General features: G+C 40.2%; 1 protein-coding gene across 2 annotated transcripts in view; it reads left to right on the top strand.

Moving 5' to 3' along the window:
• TMEM241 (transmembrane protein 241) overlaps positions 1-20950 on the top strand; it is a 43717-nt gene that overhangs the window by 15188 nt on the left and 7579 nt on the right. Inside the window, exons 5-13 of one of the 2 annotated variants that reach the window (XM_033155034.1) lie at positions 493-570; positions 4438-4463; positions 6101-6152; positions 8192-8240; positions 9617-9662; positions 11292-11327; positions 12586-12620; positions 13849-13918; positions 15977-16070. In XM_033155034.1, coding sequence (XP_033010925.1) covers positions 493-570; positions 4438-4463; positions 6101-6152; positions 8192-8240; positions 9617-9662; positions 11292-11327; positions 12586-12620; positions 13849-13918; positions 15977-16070 — 486 coding nt within the window. The remainder of the gene's footprint in view (positions 1-492; positions 571-4437; positions 4464-6100; positions 6153-8191; positions 8241-9616; positions 9663-11291; positions 11328-12585; positions 12621-13848; positions 13919-15976; positions 16071-20950) is intronic. The other variant, XM_033155035.1, reaches the window with a different exon arrangement.

Below are 20950 nucleotides of genomic sequence, written 5' to 3'. Positions count from 1 at the left end.
TGCATCTTTGTACTTTTGTCTATTTGCTGTATTATTTCCCCTGATTTGAACTATAAAATGGTGGTTTCTTGAGTAAAAATGAGAGTACCCCTAAATATTTTTAGAAAAAAGCCCTGGGTATTTGAGTACACATTTTTGCATGATTATTATTTTTAAAATCACAGTGGGTTAATAAAGAAATAGATCAGAGTTTTGAACATGTGTGAAATTGACACAGGCTGAAACTAGGCTGACAATTCTGTCCCTTCTTGGAGACTGCACTATTTTTCCTCATGGTGCTAGTTCTTAGCACTATGCTCATGGGAGAAATTTAATGCTTTCCGCACCACCTAATTTCATACCTGCAAGCTCCTACAGCTGTTTATAAGGGAAACTGTATCCCTAGAAATGTCTGGTTTTTAGAAGCACCCAAGGAAACATGAATAAGTACAGAAGAGGATATTTTCAGAATCTGCAGTGCTAATCTATTGGTCACATTTTCTCCCTTGACAGCCAATTCCTATCTTTCTTACCTTACACAATGCTGCAGACGTTATAGCTTGTGGAATCGAGGCATTTGTGCAGAAAGAGGTATGACAAATGAATTTCCTGTGTTGTTAAAGCCTGTACCAGGGCTTTTCAATAGTGAAATTAGTGTTGCCATGTTTTCCCAGCTCTGCTAAATAATCCAGTTACTAATTTAATTTAATTTTTAATAAGGGAAATACTTCAAACGTTTTCCTTTTGGAAATGAAAAGAAAATTATTGAATTCTGTGGGAGGAATATGTATTTTGAAGTCTGTAATAGAGCAATAAACATTGACATCCTAGGCATCAGTGAACTAAAATGGATGGGAATGGGCGAATTCAGTTCAGATGACTATCATATCTACTACTGCGGGCAGGAATCCCGTAAAGAAATGGAGTGGCCCTCATAGTCAACAAAAGAGTGGCGAAAGCTGTACTGGGATGCAATTTCAAAATGATAGATTGATCTCGATACGAATCCAAGGCAGTCCTTTAACATCACAGTAATCCAAGTTTATGCACCAACTTCCAGTGCTGAAGAAACTGAAATTGACCATTCTATGAAGACTTACAACACCTTATAGAAATGACACCAAAGAAGGATGTTCTTCTCATTATAGGGGATTGGAATGCTAAAGTAGGGAGTCAAGAGATAAAAGGAAAACTGGCAAGTTTGGCCTTGGAGTTCAAAATGAAGCAGGGCAAAGGCTAATAGAGTTCTGTCAGGAGAACAAGCTGGTCATCACAAACACTCTTTTCCAACAACACAAGAGACGACTCTACACATGGACATCACCAGATGGGCGACATCGAAATCAGATTGATTATATTCTCTGCAGCCAAAGATGGAGAAGCTCTATACACTCAGCAAAAACAAGACCTGGAGCTGACTGTGGCTCTGATCATCAGCTTCTAATAGCAAAATTCCAGCTTAAACTGAAGAAAGTAGGAAAAACCACTGGGCCAGTAAGATACAATCTAAATCAAATTCCTTATGAATACACAGTTGAAGTGAGAAAAACAGGTTTAAGGACTTAGATTTGGTGGATAGAGTGCCTGAAGAACTGTGGATGGAGGCTCGTAACATTATACAGGAGGCAGCAACGAAAACCATCCCAATGAAAAAGAAATGCAAGAAAGCAAAGTGCTGTCCAATGAGGCCTTAAAAATAGCGGGGAGAGAAGGCAAGCAAAATGCGAGGGAGATAGTGAAAGATACAGGAAATTGAATGCAGATTTCCAAAGAATAGCAAGGAGAGACAAGAGGGCCTTTCTAAACGAGCAATGCAAAGAAATAGAGGAAAATAACAGAATGGGAAAAACCAGAGATCTGTTCAAGAAATTGGAGATATGAAAGGAACATTTCGTACAAAGATTACCACAATTAAGGACAAAAGTGGAAAGGACTAACAGAAGCAGAAGACATCAAGAAGAGGTGGCAAGAATACACAGAGGAACTATACCAGAAAGATATAGAGGTCTCATGCACCCCAGGTAGTGTGGTTGCTGACCTTGAGCCAGACATCCTGGAGAGTGAAGTCAAATGGGCCTTAGAAAGCCTTGCTAACAACAAGGCCAGTGGAAGTGATGATATTCCAGCTGAACTATTTAAAATCCTAAAAGATGATGCTGTTAAGGTGCTACACTCAATATGCCAACAAGTTTGGAAAACTCAGCAGTGGCCAGAGGATTGGAGAAGATCAGTTACATCCCAATCCCAAAGAAGGGCAGTGCCAAAGAATGCTCTAACTACCGCACAATTGCACTCATTTCACACTCTAGCAAGGTTATGCTTAAAATTCTACAAGGCAGGCTTAAGCAGTACGTGGACCGAGAACTCCCAGAAGTGCAAGCTGGATTTCGAAGGGGCAGAGGAACCAGAGACCAAATTGCAAACATGCACTGGATTATGGAGAAAGCTAGAGAGTTCCAGAAAAAACAACTTCTGCTCTGTCATTGACTAAAAAGCATTTGACTGTGTCGACCACAGCAAACTATGGAAAGTTCTTAAAGAAATGGAGTCGGATCATGAGGAAACTCATTTACTGTCTATGGAGAATTGGTTCAAAATTGGAAAGGAGTACGACAAGGCTGTATATTGTCTCCCTGCTTATTTAACTTATATGCAGAATTCATCATGCGAAAGGCTGGGCTGGATGAATCCCAAATCGGAATTAAGATTGCCGGAAAAAATATCAACAACCTCAGATATGCTGATGATACAACCTTGATGGCAGAAAGTGAGGAGGAATTGAAGAACCTTTTAATGAGGGTGAAAGAGGAAAGCGCAAAATATGGTCTGAAGCTCAACATCAAAAAAACTAAGATCATGGCCACTGGTCCCATCACCTCCTGGCAAATAGAAGGGGAAGAAATGGAGGCAGTGAGAGATTTCACTTTCTTGGGTTCCATGATCACTGCAGATGGTGACAGCAGTCACGAAATTAGAAGACGCCTGCTTCTTGGGAGAAAAGCAATGACAAACCTAGACAGCATCTTAAAAAGCAAAGACATCACCTTGCCAACAAAGGTCCGTATAGTTAAAGCTATGGTTTTCCCAGTAGTAATGTACGGAAGTGAGAGCTGGACCATCAAGAAGGCTGATCGCCGAAGAATTGATGCTTTTGAATTATGGTGCTGGAGGAGACTCTTGAGAGTCCCATGGACTGCAAGAAGATCAAACCTATCCATTCTCAAGGAAATCGGCCCTGAGTGCTCACTAGAAGGACAGATCCTGAAGTTGAGGCTCCAGTACTTTGGCCACCTCATGAGAAGAGAAGACTCCCTGGAAAAGACCCTGATGTTGGGAAAGATGGAAGGCACAAGGAGAAGGGGACGACAAAGGATGAGATGGTTGGACAGTATTCTTGAAGCTACTGACATGAGTTTGGCCAAACTGCGGGAGGCAGTGAATGATAGGCGTGCCTGGCGTGCTCTGGTCCATGGGGTCACGAAGAGTCGGACACGACTGAACGACTGAACAACAACAACAACAACAACAATAGAGCAAAAAGGGAGCCGAATGATGGTGTCACTCTGAAGATCCATAAATAGCTCAGATCATTGAATCGGAAAGGAAAAAAAATACTGATTTTGATGCAGTTCAAGAGGTGTATCCTTGGTAGCTTTGCCTTAGTGAAAAACCACTTCCACAAATTGGGACACCCATTATTTTTCAACTGCAGCCCTATAGTATTCTGTTCCAGAGAGTTCCCAACCATCAGGATCAGCTTTGGAAGGGAGGAACTTAAGCAGGTAGGAAGAATTGGTGAAAATCAGATGCCCCAGCTTATATAAGTGGGAACTCTTTCCGCTAAGGCTGTGGTGAGGAACCTTTGGTCTACCAGTAATTGATCCCCTCAGTTAAAAGCTATTTGAAGTATAATGTAGATCCTACCTGAACAACAACAGCGAGGGAAGGCACATTTCATGGAGAGAGGTGTTTAAAAAAGAAAGAAAGATGAGGCCACCACTGAAAAGGCCATGCCAGAATTAGCTCCTGGTGTAGAATTAGCATTTTGCAACAGCTGTAGTTTATGAATCCTCTTTAAAGGCAGACACACATAGATTGCATTACACTAATCCAGTCTAGAGGTAAACAGGGAAATATCTGCTACATCCAGATAGGGTTGCAGGTAGTAAAAAAAAAAGGCAATCCTAATAATTGCAGATAGCTGTCTTTCCTCAGATAGCATTAAGTCCAATAGGACCCCCACCCCAAAAGTTTCAAACTTTGCTTTCGGCTGGGGTATGTGTGCAATTTTAGAAGCTAATTTATTTAGGAGCTATTTCAAGTTGAGTTCATTTTTTCTTCTACAGGTACCATAATAATAGAACTTGCATTTGGAAAACTGTCAGAAGTCTAGATGCATGTATAATAACATATTTTCTTTCCAGTGTTTTGATTGCATTTTATTTCCTTTCTTAACAGCAGCCCTCTAGACTAAAAATCTGTAGGTAAGTTTCTCAATGTATAAGTCTATAGAGAATTTCACAGAGGGTCTAGATTTCTTACAGATTGCACAGTTGGTTTTCTAGTCATCGTAAACTTCAAAAAGGACAAGTTTTTAATGCTTAAATACAGAAAAGCTTTGAACGTAAAGATGAAACTGCCTAGAAATTATATTACTCAGCAGGTTGACACACACAGTCCCACTAATACTTCTCCAGGTGAATCATAATTCCATGGTTCTTTTTCTTGACTCACCTCTTGGAGTTGTCTTTCTGAAGCCAACACAGAGTTAAGCCTCCTTAAGCCCATTAAAATCAGTGGGCTTCGGCATCCCTAATTATTCGTTGGATTTGGTCCTAGGACCAATTTGCATTGGGTGTATCATTATTAAATTGGATTCCTTTTTAAATACAGTACATTATTGTTTTAGAGAATTATAATAAGTGTTCGGAAATGTGTATCTGTATTTGATGAGATTTGGATAAGAGGGGATGGATGAATTAATTGTGTTTGCGTACATATTTTTTCCACAGTGCTTAAATACACAATTTCCAAAAGACCTTGACAAAAGAAGATTGTTCACAGGCAAACAAAACTATGAAAAGATATTATATAAGAATGATTGAGTAAAATATCTCAAAAAACAATAAACATATATTAACTTTGTGTTTAAAAGTAACGCAAGTTAATAACTTAAGAAAACTTTTTGGAATTCAGATGTTTTTGTATTAAGCCAGTATCCCCACCCCCCAAATGCAGATTATAGCAGCTTCAGAGAGGTGATTTGCATTGGAGAAATGGTGTGAGAGAAAGGACTAACTTTTTCTACCATGGCCCGCATGGCCAATTTTATCCAGCTGTGATGGATAAGTTACTGTACTTGACATCATGTGACACCAGATGTGGGATAGCTAAAGTGTGTCCATGACAGCTGCGGTGGGGCTTGCATTTGGCCTGGTTACATTCAGCTCCAACTGCAAGCCCTGCTTTTGGCAGAAATATTTGCAGCCGTGGTTTGAATTCAAGCTAGGGCCGCAAAGCAAGAATAGGGCAGTTGGGGTCATGACAAAAGCAGAAGGGGATGTTGTGAGAAGGAAAGGGCTATTACACGATGTGTGTCTTAGCTCCCCCCCCCCCAGCAAGTTCAGTGTGTAAGTTATTCTCATCCATTTGATCATGCTTGTTGCCTGTCATGTGGCAAATATAGTAGTAGTAGGAATAATAACAAAACTGAAAATTATGAATAAAACCAGGGCAGGGCTTTGGTAACGGCAGCGGCAGACAACATGGTGCCCTACATATGATGTTGGGCTGCAGCTTTCATTGTCACTGACTGTTGGCAATGCTGCCTTGTGCTGATGGGATTTGGAATCCATCATCATCTGAAAGGTACCATGTGTGTTATCCCTGGGTCACCATGTTTGAATTGAGCATGGGATCAAATCTCCATTCAGCCTTGAAGCTCACTTAATAACTATAGACTAGTCAATATTTCACAGCTTAACCCTAACTTATAGGGTTGTTGTGAGGATAAACAAGGCATAGAACTACATGTACTTCCTTGAGCTATTTGGAGGCAGGATGAGATAGAAATATATTGCAATGAATGTCAGTCATGTGGCATACCGTTTCTTCCATGCAGAGTGCTGACTCTTCTGGTAGCAGCAGGGTGCCTTCCTTTCTATGATCCACAGGTAGGTAGGTTGGTTTAAAAAATAATAATCCTGAGCTTACTGTGAAATGGCCGTCTCCTTCAATTTGTCTTGCCATTGGATTCAGGAAGTGAACGTTCCCTCTTGATCGTGATTGGCTATTGAGAAGAAAAGACAGGAGGGCACAGGCCAAGCAACAAAACCTTTCATAGAGACGGGTCTGCCATAGCAAGTCCTAGGAAACAGTTTGCTGAAAGGAGTCTAATGCTTTTCAGGTGTAAAAACCTTTCTTCGGGGCATCTGCATAGAAACAAAGGCTTAAAGCTATATTTTCAAGCGAAATCTTCGTGTCTTTGTTTCTGAATCATTGTGTATATATGGATGATATTTTAGTCAGCCAAATAAGTTTTTTTTTTGCACTGGAAACACATTAGGCACATTTCAGTAAATTGTTTCTTAGTGCCTCTGGAAGTCTCCTCTTCTCTCCCCACATTATTGCACTTGTTTTTAAGAACATACAGCCATGTCCATGTTTACTCAGAGCTGTTTTTCAGCTTTGAAGAGAGAGTGAATAGTGGGGCTGTCTTCTCCATGAGCTGTCTTGCCCACTCCTCTCATTTGCAACTCACCAATATCTGAATTAGGTCTGGATGGGATGCAGAAGGAGGCCTTCTCTGTGCCCTCTGTTGGTTTTCAAACTCTCTCCTTAGGGAGGCGCCTCTCGCCCCCTCTTCCATCACTTTAAAAACACCTTCCTTTTCAGACAGGCACCCATCCAACCTGCCATTCTCTTAAGTTTTTAACCTTCCTGGTTAATTAGCTCTGAATTGTGTTTTAGCTCCTTTTTTTGTCCCTCTTATAATTTGTATTTTTCTTGAGAGTGCTCTCTGTTAAAAGCTGCCTCAAACATTAATGGAAAGGCAGGCTAAAAAGTTTTAAAGTGATTAAAACAAGATTGCAGCCATAGCAGGCAAACCTTAGCATTGAAGGAAAAAGCCAGTAGTAACAATGAGAAACCAACCACCCAGATCCCTCTCTCCCCAAGGTAAGGCCTGTCGGGGGGGGGGGGTCACACATGCCCTACACTTTGAGAGAACATGTGGAAGGGTGTGGGTTGTGGAGTTGCAAGCCCTCCACCACCAACACTTGGTGTGACCAGCCTCCATCCCATCTTCATGTTCATTCCTGGTACAAACAATCTATATGCACATCAGTACTTGTGTAGCACTCCTCCACATGAAGGGAGACTAGAGTCAATGTCCCCACTTTGTTGTGGGGTGAAGCTCTATGCTGGATGCGATCCGTGTGGTGGGGCAGAGTCACAGCCGCCCTCTCAGCACCAGCATCACTGCAGCTTACTTGGAAGGAGCTGGCATGGGGCAGGGTGGCAGCAGAACTGCATAGTTCTGACCTCACCAGCACCTTGTCCTACCGCAGGTCCCTCCAGTATGTTGCAGCAATGCTGGTGTTGGGAGGGTGGCTCAGTCCCATTATGTGGGCTCCTATTCTTGCGCATACAGTGTTGTACATGAATCAAGCTCCTTTACATGCCTGTCAAATTTGCAGGCATGGACACAGCACATCTTGGTGGCAGTGGTGGAGCTAGCCCTCAGTCCCTCCCATACAAAGCAGATAATACCTTGTGTTACACCCAGGGTAGTCAACCTGGTCCCTACCGCCCACTAGTGGGCGTTTCAGGATTCCAGGTGGGCAGTAGGTGGTTCTAAGGCACAAGCTGAATCCTTCTGTTGAGCACCAGTGGACGGTAAGGAAATTTTACCATCAAGAATTAGCAGCATTAGTGGGCGGTAGGTATAAAAAGGTTGACTACCCCTGTGTTACAAAATGAAGTCTGTTTTCTGTGTAGATACCCAAACACATGTCGTATTGTTTTTGTTGCTGCTACATGAAAAGAAGACATGATATCAAATGACTAATAAATTAAACTGAAATTGATACAAAGTGGCAGCTCTTTTTAAAATATTGTTTTTCCTAGAACATTTCTCCTCCAGCAACCATATCTTGGAACTAGTTATGAAGGAGGTGTTTATCTCTGTTTGCTTTGATGTTGTATTTTACAGTTTGATACAGATGGCTATTTTTGGGCTCTCATCCATTTGCTATGCATTGGTAAGCTTTTAATAAATTTGTGAAAATTAAGCTGTAATGCATAAGTGCTGCTCCTTTTCATTTTAGCATTTAGGTTTCGGCTGAGGCTCCCAGTTTTCTGGCTTTTGTCCCTCAGTACAATAGGCAACAAATTGCATAAGCGGAGTTTGTTTGTATTGCTTTCACTTGGAACAGAAGCTTATTGTGTGTTCCTTCCAAAGGTATATGAATGAATCCAACTTTGCATTGAATTGTATGACACCATGAAAATGGAAGGGAAAAAATATAGGCAGATCAAAGCACTAAAATGATTTGGAGAGAACAGAGCACTGAAGAGTGAGAACAAATAAAGGAAATGAGATTTTTATCTATACTGGTTGGAAATAAATGCATAACTACAAAACTTGGCATTAACCAAAGTAGCTTAAATGCTGCATAAAAGTTTAGATTTTTCTAACTGCAAATAGATTTTAACAAAAACAAAATTGATACCAAATTTAAATTGGTCCCTAGCTGTCTACATTATGACTTGGGGCTTGTCCACTCCAAAGTGTTTGCATTTCTGTAGTCCACATGCCATTACCCTCAAACAACACCATTCTCAATGCTTTCCTCCTATAAATTCAGCTTTATCCTATATGGAGATATTCCAGTGTTGAGGGAAATCAGACTCCAAACTGCTTCAGATCATTTTTGGGAGTGTTTTGTCATGGTTGGATCAATTGTCACTTTCTGCTACTCCCCTTTCCATGCCCACTACCTGATCTGTGATTTGATTTCTTTTCCAGCAGTGTTCATAACTATTTCTGGTGTGCTTCTGAATATCCCCCCCTTTGATCCTTCAGATTTTTCACAAATCCAGAAAACTTCACAAGCAAACCACATCAAACATTTCAATACCTGATATTTTGCCCAGCATTCTGAAAAATGTGTGCTGAGAATCACTTTACAGTAATTGCTTTCAGTTCTTTTTCAGCCCTGCTTGTAACTATTTCTGATGGCAGAACAGTCTCTCTCTCTGATTTGCAGAAAACCAAAAAACGGCACAAGCAAATTTACAGTTGCCTGACCATGTGTACTTCCTGGGTGGGGGGAATTATTTTAAAAACAGGTTGCATGCACCAGTATGTGCATACATGCCATGTTGGTACTTAATCAGCATTACAGAATCAACAAATCAGAAGGAGGGGAGGCATAAAAGGGAATGTCTACTGGTATGAATGGGAAATAGTGAAGTTGCTTTTCATATAAAGATTCAAATACTTGTAGGTGTAGACTACTCCTTTCTAATTTGAATGGTGGTGGGGATAGATAAACGGCTAAATAATGCTCGTGTGGACAAGCCGTTACTTGCCAGAATGATTACTTTTACATGTTTTGTGTCCTTTTATTCACAGGGGCTTACAAAGTATATTATAATTCATGGAGACCTAATTCTCTAAGGTGATTTTCCTCTTGTTTTTAAAGAGGGTTATGTAAAAGAGAAGAACCACTATTACAGAATAATAAAAAGATCAGGAGAAAGAGGTGTAATGTTTTAAGGTTTTACTATGTTTATATATATGCTGGAAGCTGCCCAGAGTGGCTGGGGCAACCCAGTCATACAGGTGGGGTATAAACAATAATAATTATTTTAATTACAGATTGTTGTCATGACTGTAAGAACAAAGGGACTGAGGCACAGCTGTTTAGTCAGTCATAAACTGAGGTCTCCATATCTCTGTGGTCAGTAGAATCCTGATGGAGGCACTTAAAAAACAACAACTTTAGGTCCCGTCCCCCCGCCTTAGTTTAGTTGACTATGGCAAGAGCTACCTGAAATACATGGTCATGAGTCTGGAATAGTGAGCTGTAAACATCACTCCCCTCCCCTCTGTATCTCACACACAAGAGTTACTTACAGCATGATGGATTTTGCTTGTGTGCTTCTTTGAGAGTGGGTCTTTGCAAGAACTCGAGGTATAACATACGATCAATCAACCATTTAAGAGCAAATTCTTCACTGCAGCTTTAATGCTCATGTTCCCTCTTTTCTCCTAATTTAGAAGGATATAAATTCTGTGACGGACATAATGGCTTTGAGCTGGGTCACACGGCCTAGTACCTGTAATGTTCTCTGAGAGTGTTTCTGTTGATAGGGTGTGATGGTGCTGCCGTTTGCTTTTGACTCTCTTAATGGTAGCTGCAGTTCAAAACTCTGTGACTTTGTGCTTATCAAAGAGCCAGACAGCCATGAAATGGTTGTGAGTAAATTTAAAATAATGTTAGCTACCGGTAGTTAGTTCTCCTAATCCCCCAGAGCAGATTTGTGTGTGTGTGTGGGGGGGTCTTACTCACAGTATATATTCCCCACTCCTCTATAGACCAGAACCCTCTGGATGTTGCCTGATTCCAGCTCTCATCATCCTTGACCCAATGGCCTTGCTGGCTGAGGCTTTTGGAGTCCAGTAACATTTGGAGCACAGGTTCCCCTCTCCTACTGTAGACCAGCTACCCTGTTAACTTCTGAACATGAGGAAAATAATGTCGCCTTTCATTTATGTTTTGGACAGGAGTGTTATACCTGGAAACTTGGCAATGCCGTTTTCAGGAGTCAAAACACTGTCCCAGCAATTTCTTTTCAGCTGCAGGGCAGAAATTCTGGGAAGTTGAGCCCAGCCAGGCTGGTTCTTACCTGTTCTCATGGCCTGCAAGGGTCAGTCTGGCCTGTGCACTCTATGACTGGCAGCTCACATTGAGTGGGGTTGTGTCCCATGGATAAATATAGCTTTCCACCTTCCCCAGGGCAATTCTTCTCTGGCACTTAACCAGGAGTGCAGAGGGGTTGTTTGTGTGCTACTGAGCTGTAACCGAACTCCTGTGCTAAAGTTGGGTTTGTCAACAATAGTCAGGCAAGCAGAAATCTGAAACATGGGTAGTTTTGCCCAAATCAAGATAAAGAAAACATGGCAGGAGTAATAATATAACATTACATCATGTAATTGGTCTTTAGGGATGCTTAGGTATAATATTTGGTGGAAATCACTGTGTTTAGACCTCACTCCCAAATATAAAATGATTTTCTTCTTTTAGTGATTCTCAGCAACAATATATAAACTATGCATTCAGGTAAAACTTGCATTCCTTCTTTCTCTGTTTGTTGTTTTGCTTCAGGGCAATCCTAGCTGGGTTTGATTTCCTTTGGAAGAGGGAGTAGTGAAGACTTCTGCCTTTTTGGGGTGGTGGTTTCCATAATATTTGCTTTATTTGCAATTCCACAAGTAGAACATAAGTGTACACAAGCAGTGCATGCACCCCCACTGTTTAGAGAGAGGAATCCTAAATTCCAAGGTGCTTCCAGACTTTATCTTCCCTTCCCTGCCATTCTTCACATGCACACCCCTCTACCTGCACCCCAGCTCCCTTAACTCAGTGTTTTTTATATTGTAATTTTATGTTGTGAATTGCTCTGAGATCGACAGGTATAAGGTGGTATACAAATTTAATAATATAAAAATTAATAATATAATAATAATAATAATAATAATAATAATAAATTAATTGGAGGGGAAGGGTGTGTCACCTTATGGAGGCAGAGAGGGCTTGAAAGTGAGGAGGAAAGTGCCTCTTGAAATCTCAGGAAAGAGAGTAGTTGATAACAGATTTCCAGAGTCATGACTGCCACTTTCTTTTAGTAGCATAACCACAATTAGTATGAGAAAATGTTTTTGATTTGCATAATATATTGCAGAACACAGCTTTTCTTGGGGCAGAAATTGAGGGGTTTTTTGTTTTTTGTTTTAAAGTATAATATTCAATCTGCTCTAAATTCCATGGGCACCCAAGCTGCGGGGTATTAATGGGGTCAATCATATACACTTTAATCATTCATAACAGTGAAAGGCAACTGAATTTTTTATTAGCAAGATCGTGAGGTTATGGGGCTCCAAATCTGGTTTTGCATGCATTAATAGTTCATTATAGAAGTATGACACACTCTGAACATTGTAAGGTATAATTTCATGCCTCAAAGCAATCACTGCATTCTGAGGAATCTAAATGGAATTTTGCCAGAGGGGAAAAACATAAATCTCATGCAGCAATGTTTAAGAACCTTGTATACACCTTATCGCACATGCCTGTATACACACAAAATAATCCTATAGAGATATCCAGAAAACATTTATGGTTATTGTTTCCCAAAGGAATACTGTCTGATGTGTGACGGCAGAGGACAAAACCCACACCCTCACACTTTCTCTTGCCCTTTAACTCAAAATTGCAGAAATGTCTACATTATTTAAATTACAAATTTGGTAGATGGCATAATATGTGACATCGTTGTTCAGTCTGGGGAATTAATACTGTACTCTCTTTTTATTTTTAGTGTGGTGATGTTGGCTTTTGCATCCCACCCAGCAGGTAAAAGAATTGATAATTATAACTGGGTTTTTTATTATTATTATAGGGTATGGTTTCATTTTCTTATATATGCTGTTTAGGAATATAATCTGTTAGATACACACACACCCCTGATCTGTAGGTCTTTGTGCATTCAGGTGCACAGGTGGGTCACTTGCATTTAGGCAGGTATCTGTTCCTTTTGATAGTTAGCTGATCTGTACATACAAAACTACATCAGTGGGGAGTGTCTCCTTGCACTGAAATTACTGGGAAATCTTTTCTAGAAAGGGAGTTCTGTTTGTCTATCATAACACTTGCATGTAGATCTGGCATAGGCAAACTGCGGCCCTCCCGATGTTTTGAGACTACAATTCCCATCATCCCTGACCACTGGGCCTGTTCGCTAGGGATGATGGGAGTTGTAGTCCCAAAACATCTGGAGGGGCAAGTTTGCCTATGCCTGATGTAGATCATACCAGTAGATTGAGATGTGATTTAACAGAGAGTTTTAGAAGCTGGAATCAATCTTAGAAACTTGGTCATACTACCTGATATTTTATTTTGTACAACGGAAGCGCAAACATTGATTTCTGTTACTGGTTTTTAATGGGATATAACCTGGTCCAAATTGTAATGCTGAAACTGAAGTTCTGGTGTTGTCTGTTTAGAATGTTGGTTGTGTGCTGCACCTTCTCTGAACAGCAGAAAGTTCAGAGCACCATGCGGAATATTGGAGGGGGGGCCTGGAGAGGTGGGGTGCCTTTGCAATTATCTGTCATTTATCAATTTGCATGTTGAGCCACCACATAGATAGTTCCAGGTTTACAGCAATATTGAATCAGTCCTTCCAAGGCCAGTTTCCAGCTATGTTCTCTCATATTTTTCTAAGACAGTAGTGGAAACTAATTAATTCCTCATGACCATGAATATGGACACAGTGAACAGAGCTTATGCTTTTCCATTGGAAAATCCAGTATCCAACATAGATCTTTTTGCAAGTGGAAATGTGTTTACACACACCACTTCCTTTTCCTGCAACCTCTCTTTGAACTGCTAATAAGAATCAGGTGCAGCTCAAAATGGTGAGAAAGGGGCCTTTTAAGAGTAATGGCAAATTAAGGAGTCCAGAAGCTATAAAAACACGTTTAAACCAAAGGATACCTGTTAAATGGAGTTTCTGTATAGAGATTTAACTGGGTTTTTTTTTTGCCAGTTTTCTCATTGAATCGATTATTTTATTCCACAGGTGATCTCTTTAGTGCCTTGGAATTTCCGTTCCTTTACTTCTACAGGTTTCACACAAGTTGCTTTGCCAGGTAATATTCCTTTACCAGAATGAGTTTGTCAAAGTTAGTGGCATGTAAAACCTGAAAAGGACAATATTTTTTCTGGCACAAACCACCAAAGTTGTAGAAATGCTGAGAAGGATCAAGAGCTCAGCTCTCTCATTCTGTTGGGATGTGAAAATTGCTCAGCAACCTGTGACAAAGTCTTCACTGAAGGCATCTCTCGAAGGCTCAACGTTGGATTATTCTTCGTAAATCACATTGTTTTCAGTGATTACAAAGAATTAGACCATAATACTCCATTATTAGCATGTGGATTTATTTTCCTGTACATCTTGTTATTTGGAGGACTTTGCAAGTTGGTTAAAAGGAGAAAGTTTAACAAAAACCCCATTAATTCAAGTGGGAACTGCTTGCTACCCAGGAAGAATTGAATTCTTTGTTGTTCATCTCCTAAGCATGTAGTAGTACACATTGCCCAAAGTTCATGAACATTTATTTATTTATTTAATAGTGAGATCTGTCTCCCATACTGCTGAGTCACTGCCTACTTCTTTTTAGATTCAAGTGTGTCCAAAACCCCTAGTTAGGCCAGTCTTTCTGCACACTAAGTAGACATGCCCAGGATTGTACTGTAAGGCAATTTACAATCCTGGGAATATCTGCTTAGTGATTAAGTGCCATTGCTTGATTTTTTTTTGGGGGGGGGAGCTTTGCTCTATTGGACATGGCTATAAATTTTACAGCAACATTTCCATGAGTTTAGCTGCTGAAATAATAATAATAAAATACATGAATATAATAAATGAAACAATATAATAGAGTATTTGTATCCTGCCCTTTCAACCAATAAATTCAGCTTGGGTCCAAGCTTGATGGCTGAGTAGATATTTGAATCTGGGTTTCCTATGTCCAGACAGAATGCTTTAGCCATTTCAGAACACTGGCTTGGATCCTGAGCTTGGATGCTGCTGGTGGGAACATCCTAGGATCAGATTTTTGTTCCTGGGATCCTGTCACCCATGGAAGAGGAGTTTGTGCATCCCAAAAAGTGTCTCTGGAAGGATGGCGGACACTGTAGAACAGTGTTGCAGCAGCTGCAGGAGGAAGGGGGAACTGGTGAAAATTACCTCCTTCTCCCTTGTGCCATTGGGATTCTGTGCTAGATCTAAAGCTTCCTGTTCAGAGAAGACAAGCTAAGGAGCCAAGCCACTGCCTTTTGCCCAATAAACTGCAGTTTTCAGTGCTCATCTCTGTAACACTGTTACAGGGTGTAAGGGCCTCTCCAGATGTCATCTCTACAGTGCATTCCTGGTTATTTGTGCTCATTATCGTGGTGGTTATATTTGATACCACTTTCAGTACTGTTAGTGCCTGCAGACATTTCAGAGTGGGTTTACGGCTTAGTTTTCAGCCAGTGCATGCTCCATAGTTTCCTGCTGAAATCCTATTACTTTTTATTCCACAAGTGTTTCAGGGGTTGTTTGCATCCAAGGTAGCACCGGTGGAATTCCAGTGGCATTGCTGTTTCCTCCCTTCTGCGCATCCCCCAAATCTTATTTGGAGGGTCCATCAACCTTCTGGAACACATTTTCAATGCTTGTAGGGGGCTGTGGGGTGGGGGGAAGCTTCATTCTGCTAGTGTAGGTATCTTGCACTAGTACAGGCTTCCTCAAACTCGGTCCTTCAGATGTTTTGAGACTACAATTCCCATAATCCCCGACCACTGGTCCTGCTAACTAGGGATCATGGGAGTTGTAGGCCAAAAACATCTGGAGGGCCGAGTTTGAGGAAGCCTGCACTAGTAGAACAAAGGTGTTCTTCCCCAGGGTCCCCCCCCCCCCGTTTGTTGTGCTATAGTGCAAGTGCCCCTAAAGACAACAATAGTGCAGTAGTATTCTGGAAGCATTGCAGAACATCTCATAAAGTGGAATGATTTGTGGGGATGGTCTAGTATAAATCTACCACTATTGCACTATTATTGTGTAAATGACATCTTGCAGAATACACCCTCTGGTCTGGAGGGATCCTTAGTTGAAAATGATAATTCTCTCTATTAATGGTGCTGTCTACTGCCACCTTCTGCAGCGGTCTTCTGGGATTCCTACTGACCTTATATACAATGAAGCTGAAAAGCAACACATCCTCAGGACAGTATGCAGCCTGGAGTTTCCTAGCAAAGGTAAGACGTGTGCAGCTCTGTTTTGGTTAGGTATTTAAGAATGAGCATCTGTCATTCTTTCATATAACTCCAGCCCATTCTCGTTATAACCTTTTGTAAATAGTTTTTTCCTCCAACTATACTTTATATCCACCTTTGTTAGATGAATGGATCATCAGAGTGGCAAAAGGATGGTATTCGTCCTCTCCTCCAAAGCAAATTAATGTGTGGGGTGGTAATTCTAAATGGCATTTGTGATTATCGGGACAAACTGGGCTGCAGTATTATTCATGTGTGATAATAATTTAGTTTTGTGAATGCACCTGCAGATTAATGTATCTGAAGAGGTGAAAAAGTCATGGGTTGAATCCTACAATAAAATGACATATATTCATCCAGCGTTACATTATGGAACTGTATCAGTTTCTAGACACACCATTTTGGTTCATCAGTAACGGTTTCCATGGTGACAATCTCATTTCTGGTTACACTGTTATTCAGAGATTAGGCTCCAGATTGTATCATGGATAAAATTAGTGGCAACATGACCATTGGCTTAAATAAGACAACAGATCCAATAATGATTTTCATGGTGATCATAAAGATCCTTATTTTTTAAAAAAAATCCTTAATATTGTGTCTGTGATATATGTTTGGGTTTTTCAAATCCTCACAGTATCCGCTGTGAGCATTGCATGTTTCACATCAGAGAACCTGCACATGAACTGCGAGAGGGGCAAATTCATCCTCCTTTGGTTTCCTGTTCAACAAAACATATGTGTGAACACTCATTCTGTTGTCTTAATTCAGTTTCAGTTTTGGGTCTCAAGTATGTCTTGTGTATCTGCCAGAATGCATATATAGAATTAATCAGAATTTGACAGTGCAACCTGTGTGCAATTTCAATATCTGAACAGGATGTAGGGGGAAAGATTGGGGCAGGTGTCTTGTTGCAGCTTTAAGTCAGCTTTTGGTTGGTTTCCATAGAGATAGCTTGATAATAGTCGTGTAGCATCCAGCACTAATTATTGCACCGAAAGTGCTTCAACATCTTCAAAACTGTCTCCATAACAACACCTTGGTGTCTAACATAATTATTAAATTTATCGAGGAAGTGGAATTAAGTGTCCCTGGCTCTTTAAAAATACGTCAGTAGAAAGCCTTTTAACAAGCTGATACCACATTATGGTCACATTGTGATGAAAAGCAGTGTATACATTTGATTAATAAATATCTTAGATTTAATCTTGCTCATACTATTTAAACTATCAAAAACAATGTCTAAAATTGTAATACAACTTTTTTTTACAGCTCTCAGTAGATTAACTGCACTCAGGCGTCTAAACAGAATATGGAGGAAGGCAGAACTACAGAGTGTGGTTATGTACTGTTAGTACAAATAATTATACAACATGACTAGTTTGCAATGAGTATTTGTAGAGCAGCACCCTGGCTCTGGAATGAGCTTCCATTGAGCAGGTACTGGCAACAATAGAAAACATTCTTCTTTTACTAGGCTTTTGAGCATGAGTGGAACATTTAATTTATATTGTCCTTCAGAGATGAGAAATACTGTGAGATGGTTGGGTGCTTGTTTTAGAGGTTTTAGTGATTTACATTTTACTTTTAATTACTGTGTTGCATTTATTGCTTGTTACTAGATGGGTAACTCACCCTGAGACCTTAGGGCGATTCAATGATTGAATTAATAAAAGTAGGAAAGTTGCCTATGCATACTTCACAATTTAAATGTAGACAAGAAGTGCCCAAGGAAGAGAATGAAGAAATACTATTTACATGGTAATATTGTGAGTTAATGCAGTAACATTATTATTGCTGAGTTACAGAACTAGGATAGAATATATTCCAGTCTTGCATCAGTACTTCCTCCTTGCCCAGATATACAGTTATACTTAAGGGCAACAGTCTTTGCAAACCAGTTGATTACATTTACCAGGTCCCAACCCTTGCAGCCATTCTGTGGTCCCAGGGGATAGTCCGAAGACATATGGTGCAGCATTCTTGATGTAGCCTATCAAGTTTGAGATCGGTCAGTACCTAGTTGGAAGACCAACTGGGAATCCTAGATACACACACACTGAGCCCCATCATGGCAAAAGGGCAGGATGAAAATGTAATAAATAAATAGCAACTGGAAAGCAGCCATCTTCTCCCTTCCCATCATCCATCATTACTTCTTCCTTCCTTTTAGAATAGAATAGAATCATAGAGTTGGAAGGGATCCTGGGGCTCATCTAGTCCAACCCCCTGTAATACAGGACTATGCAGCTGTGCCTTATGGGAATTGAACCTGCAACCTTGGCATTATCAGCACCACACTTTAACCAGCTGAGCTCTCCAGCTGATCTTCCATGTGTGAGACTATCACATAAACTGTGTGAAAGATCCAACCTGAGTAGCACAGAATAAGAAAGATGCTTATTGGTGATCAATGCCCCAGCAACCACTACCACATTGAGTGTAATAAACATGTCGTAAATCCGCATCACTTTTTGTTATGCAACTCCACCTCTACTGACATGCTTCCCAATACAAGAGGAAAACTGACTTCCAGGATCTATCAAGGCTATATTTATCAATGAGAATTATCCATATTTCTTTCCATCCCCACCTTGGCACTCCAATGTTTTTATTTAGTCTCTTTCTTAAGTGATTTATATTTGGGAAATTCTAAGCTGTACTATGATTCATAAACATAATTTTAAATGGAAGGGAAAGAATAACAAGTCTTTGTCTGGGAATAATTTCCATTGCTAATTTGCGAGTACAGATTCCAGATGTTCAGTGAACAGAGCATTGCAAAATATGCTTATACAGAAGATTTTAAAATTACACCATTTATATCAAGCATCCTTCAAAGAGAGTACAATTTACATTCTTATATAACACAATAGTCTAATATTCCTTTCAAGATCTGTTGTATTCTGTTTTTTCTTTATGGCTCTCAAATCTTACAGAGAAATCCTGTCCTTCCACCCTGCATCACTAAGTGCCATTCCAGGTGGAGGGTTTTGAAAATGTTGGAGTAGGTAGCATATGGAGATATGGATAAAGATAAGACAAGGGAAGGCAGGTCAGACACCTTTTTGGTGCCATCATTTCTTCTGGTAAATGCAAGGTTGTTGAAGAGAAATATATTACCAAGGTAAATGAAACGTGTAGGTTTAATTTTTCCTGGCTATGTCCACCTAGGTGCTTGGTTCAAGCACCACCAGTGTCTAAAGCATTTTGATTCAGCTATCAAAGATACTGCAAAGTTCAAAACATACATTATGCACAAATTATTATAGCAATATCCCATTGTCTATTTTAGAAAATGAACTCACTTCTGGTGAAGGAGCAGAGGGAGTGAGCACTTGACCCTTTCCCTCCCACCGTTTCCTTGTTTCAGCTCCTACTCACTGGATTTTCCCTTTGTAGGGTTTCAAATGCATTTCCCCCCTTATTCTGAAGAATTCTTATGGGCAAAGGAACTGTGATACACAAAGGGAGCTTCTTTGCTCACAAGAGCATTGTTTTTCAGTTAGACCAGGCATGTCCAACAGGTAGATCGTGATCTACCGGTAGATCACTGGATGTCTGCGTTAGATCACTTGTAGATCATTGCCTCTCCCCAAAGAAGCTGAACAAATGTGGCTCCCCTAAAAAAAGCTCAACATTTTACCTCCTCCCTGAAAAACTCAACAACTTTGACCCAACCCCCCCCCCAAAAAATAGGCCTTCCTCCTTCCTAAAAAAAAGCTCAACAACTACTTTGACCTGAACCCCCCAAAAGGGGGTAGATCACTGCCAGTTTTTAACTCTGTTAGTAGATCGCAGTCTCTTGGGAGTTGGCCACCCCTGAGTTAGACAAACCAGCCCATTTGACACATGCCGTCACTAGCGTTTGTGAATAGACTGTTCTGTTGAGAGGAAGAGGAAAGCCAACATCATGCAAGTGATCATCCTTACATATTTATGCCAGACTTTCCCAATATGGTGCTCCACAGAGATTTTTATTTGCAAATGTTTCTGATTATGCCAACTGCCAACTGCCAACACACACCACACACACACACACACACATATATATAATGGTGGTGAAGAGTATACATATCAATAAAATTAGATTCAGAAAACTAGTACAGAATACATCATTTTATAGTCAAAACATATGTGGGGCACCAGTTTGGGGAAAACTGCCATACATATTGACTCCTGGCTTTCCAAACTGTCTTCTCCAGCATGATTTCATAAAATGCTTTTTAAATTATCAATGTGCAATTTCTCTAAAAAGTTACATTTAATCTCTTCATAGAGGACTAAAATGTTGAACAACCCCAGTTTTTGCTGTCATTCCTTGTCCCTTTCTGCTATAATAAAATAACTTGCCGATTTTCTTTCCATTACATCATCTGAGAAGCAGCAAAAACACTCCAAAAAGTGGCAGATTCAAGACTTTAACTATTATTGTTGGGGCGTAATCTGAAACAGCGTCAGCAAAGCAGTTTGCTATCTGGCCTAGGAATTGTTTTGTTTTCTATGTTGTCCCAATGGAGTCATGAACTAGAAAATTAAATTATAAATGGAAAATTACCATAGATAAATATTCCCAAATGTATGGACATATTTGTGAGGACAAGCTATTTTTATTGATGAATGACATAAATAATGCTTTTTTTAGATTTCTTGTGCTGTTTCCAAGCCCACCTCTCTCCCAAATGATTACAACTTGACTAAAGTATGATAACAATTTCCCATTTCACAACTTCTGACAATTGTGAAGAACATGCCGGCATTTCAGTAACTTGTTAATATTTAGTCAAGACCTGATTTTTTTTTTCATGCTTTAAAACTGTTGGCTTAGAATAGTGAGCATGCCTGGAAGGCTATATAAGTCC

The sequence above is a fragment of the Lacerta agilis genome, chromosome 7 (assembly GCF_009819535.1).
Source record: "Lacerta agilis isolate rLacAgi1 chromosome 7, rLacAgi1.pri, whole genome shotgun sequence".
NCBI lineage: Eukaryota > Metazoa > Chordata > Lepidosauria > Squamata > Lacertidae > Lacerta > Lacerta agilis.
Note: the sequence above shows the minus strand (reverse complement) of the source record. Positions and strands in the feature narration are given on the sequence as shown.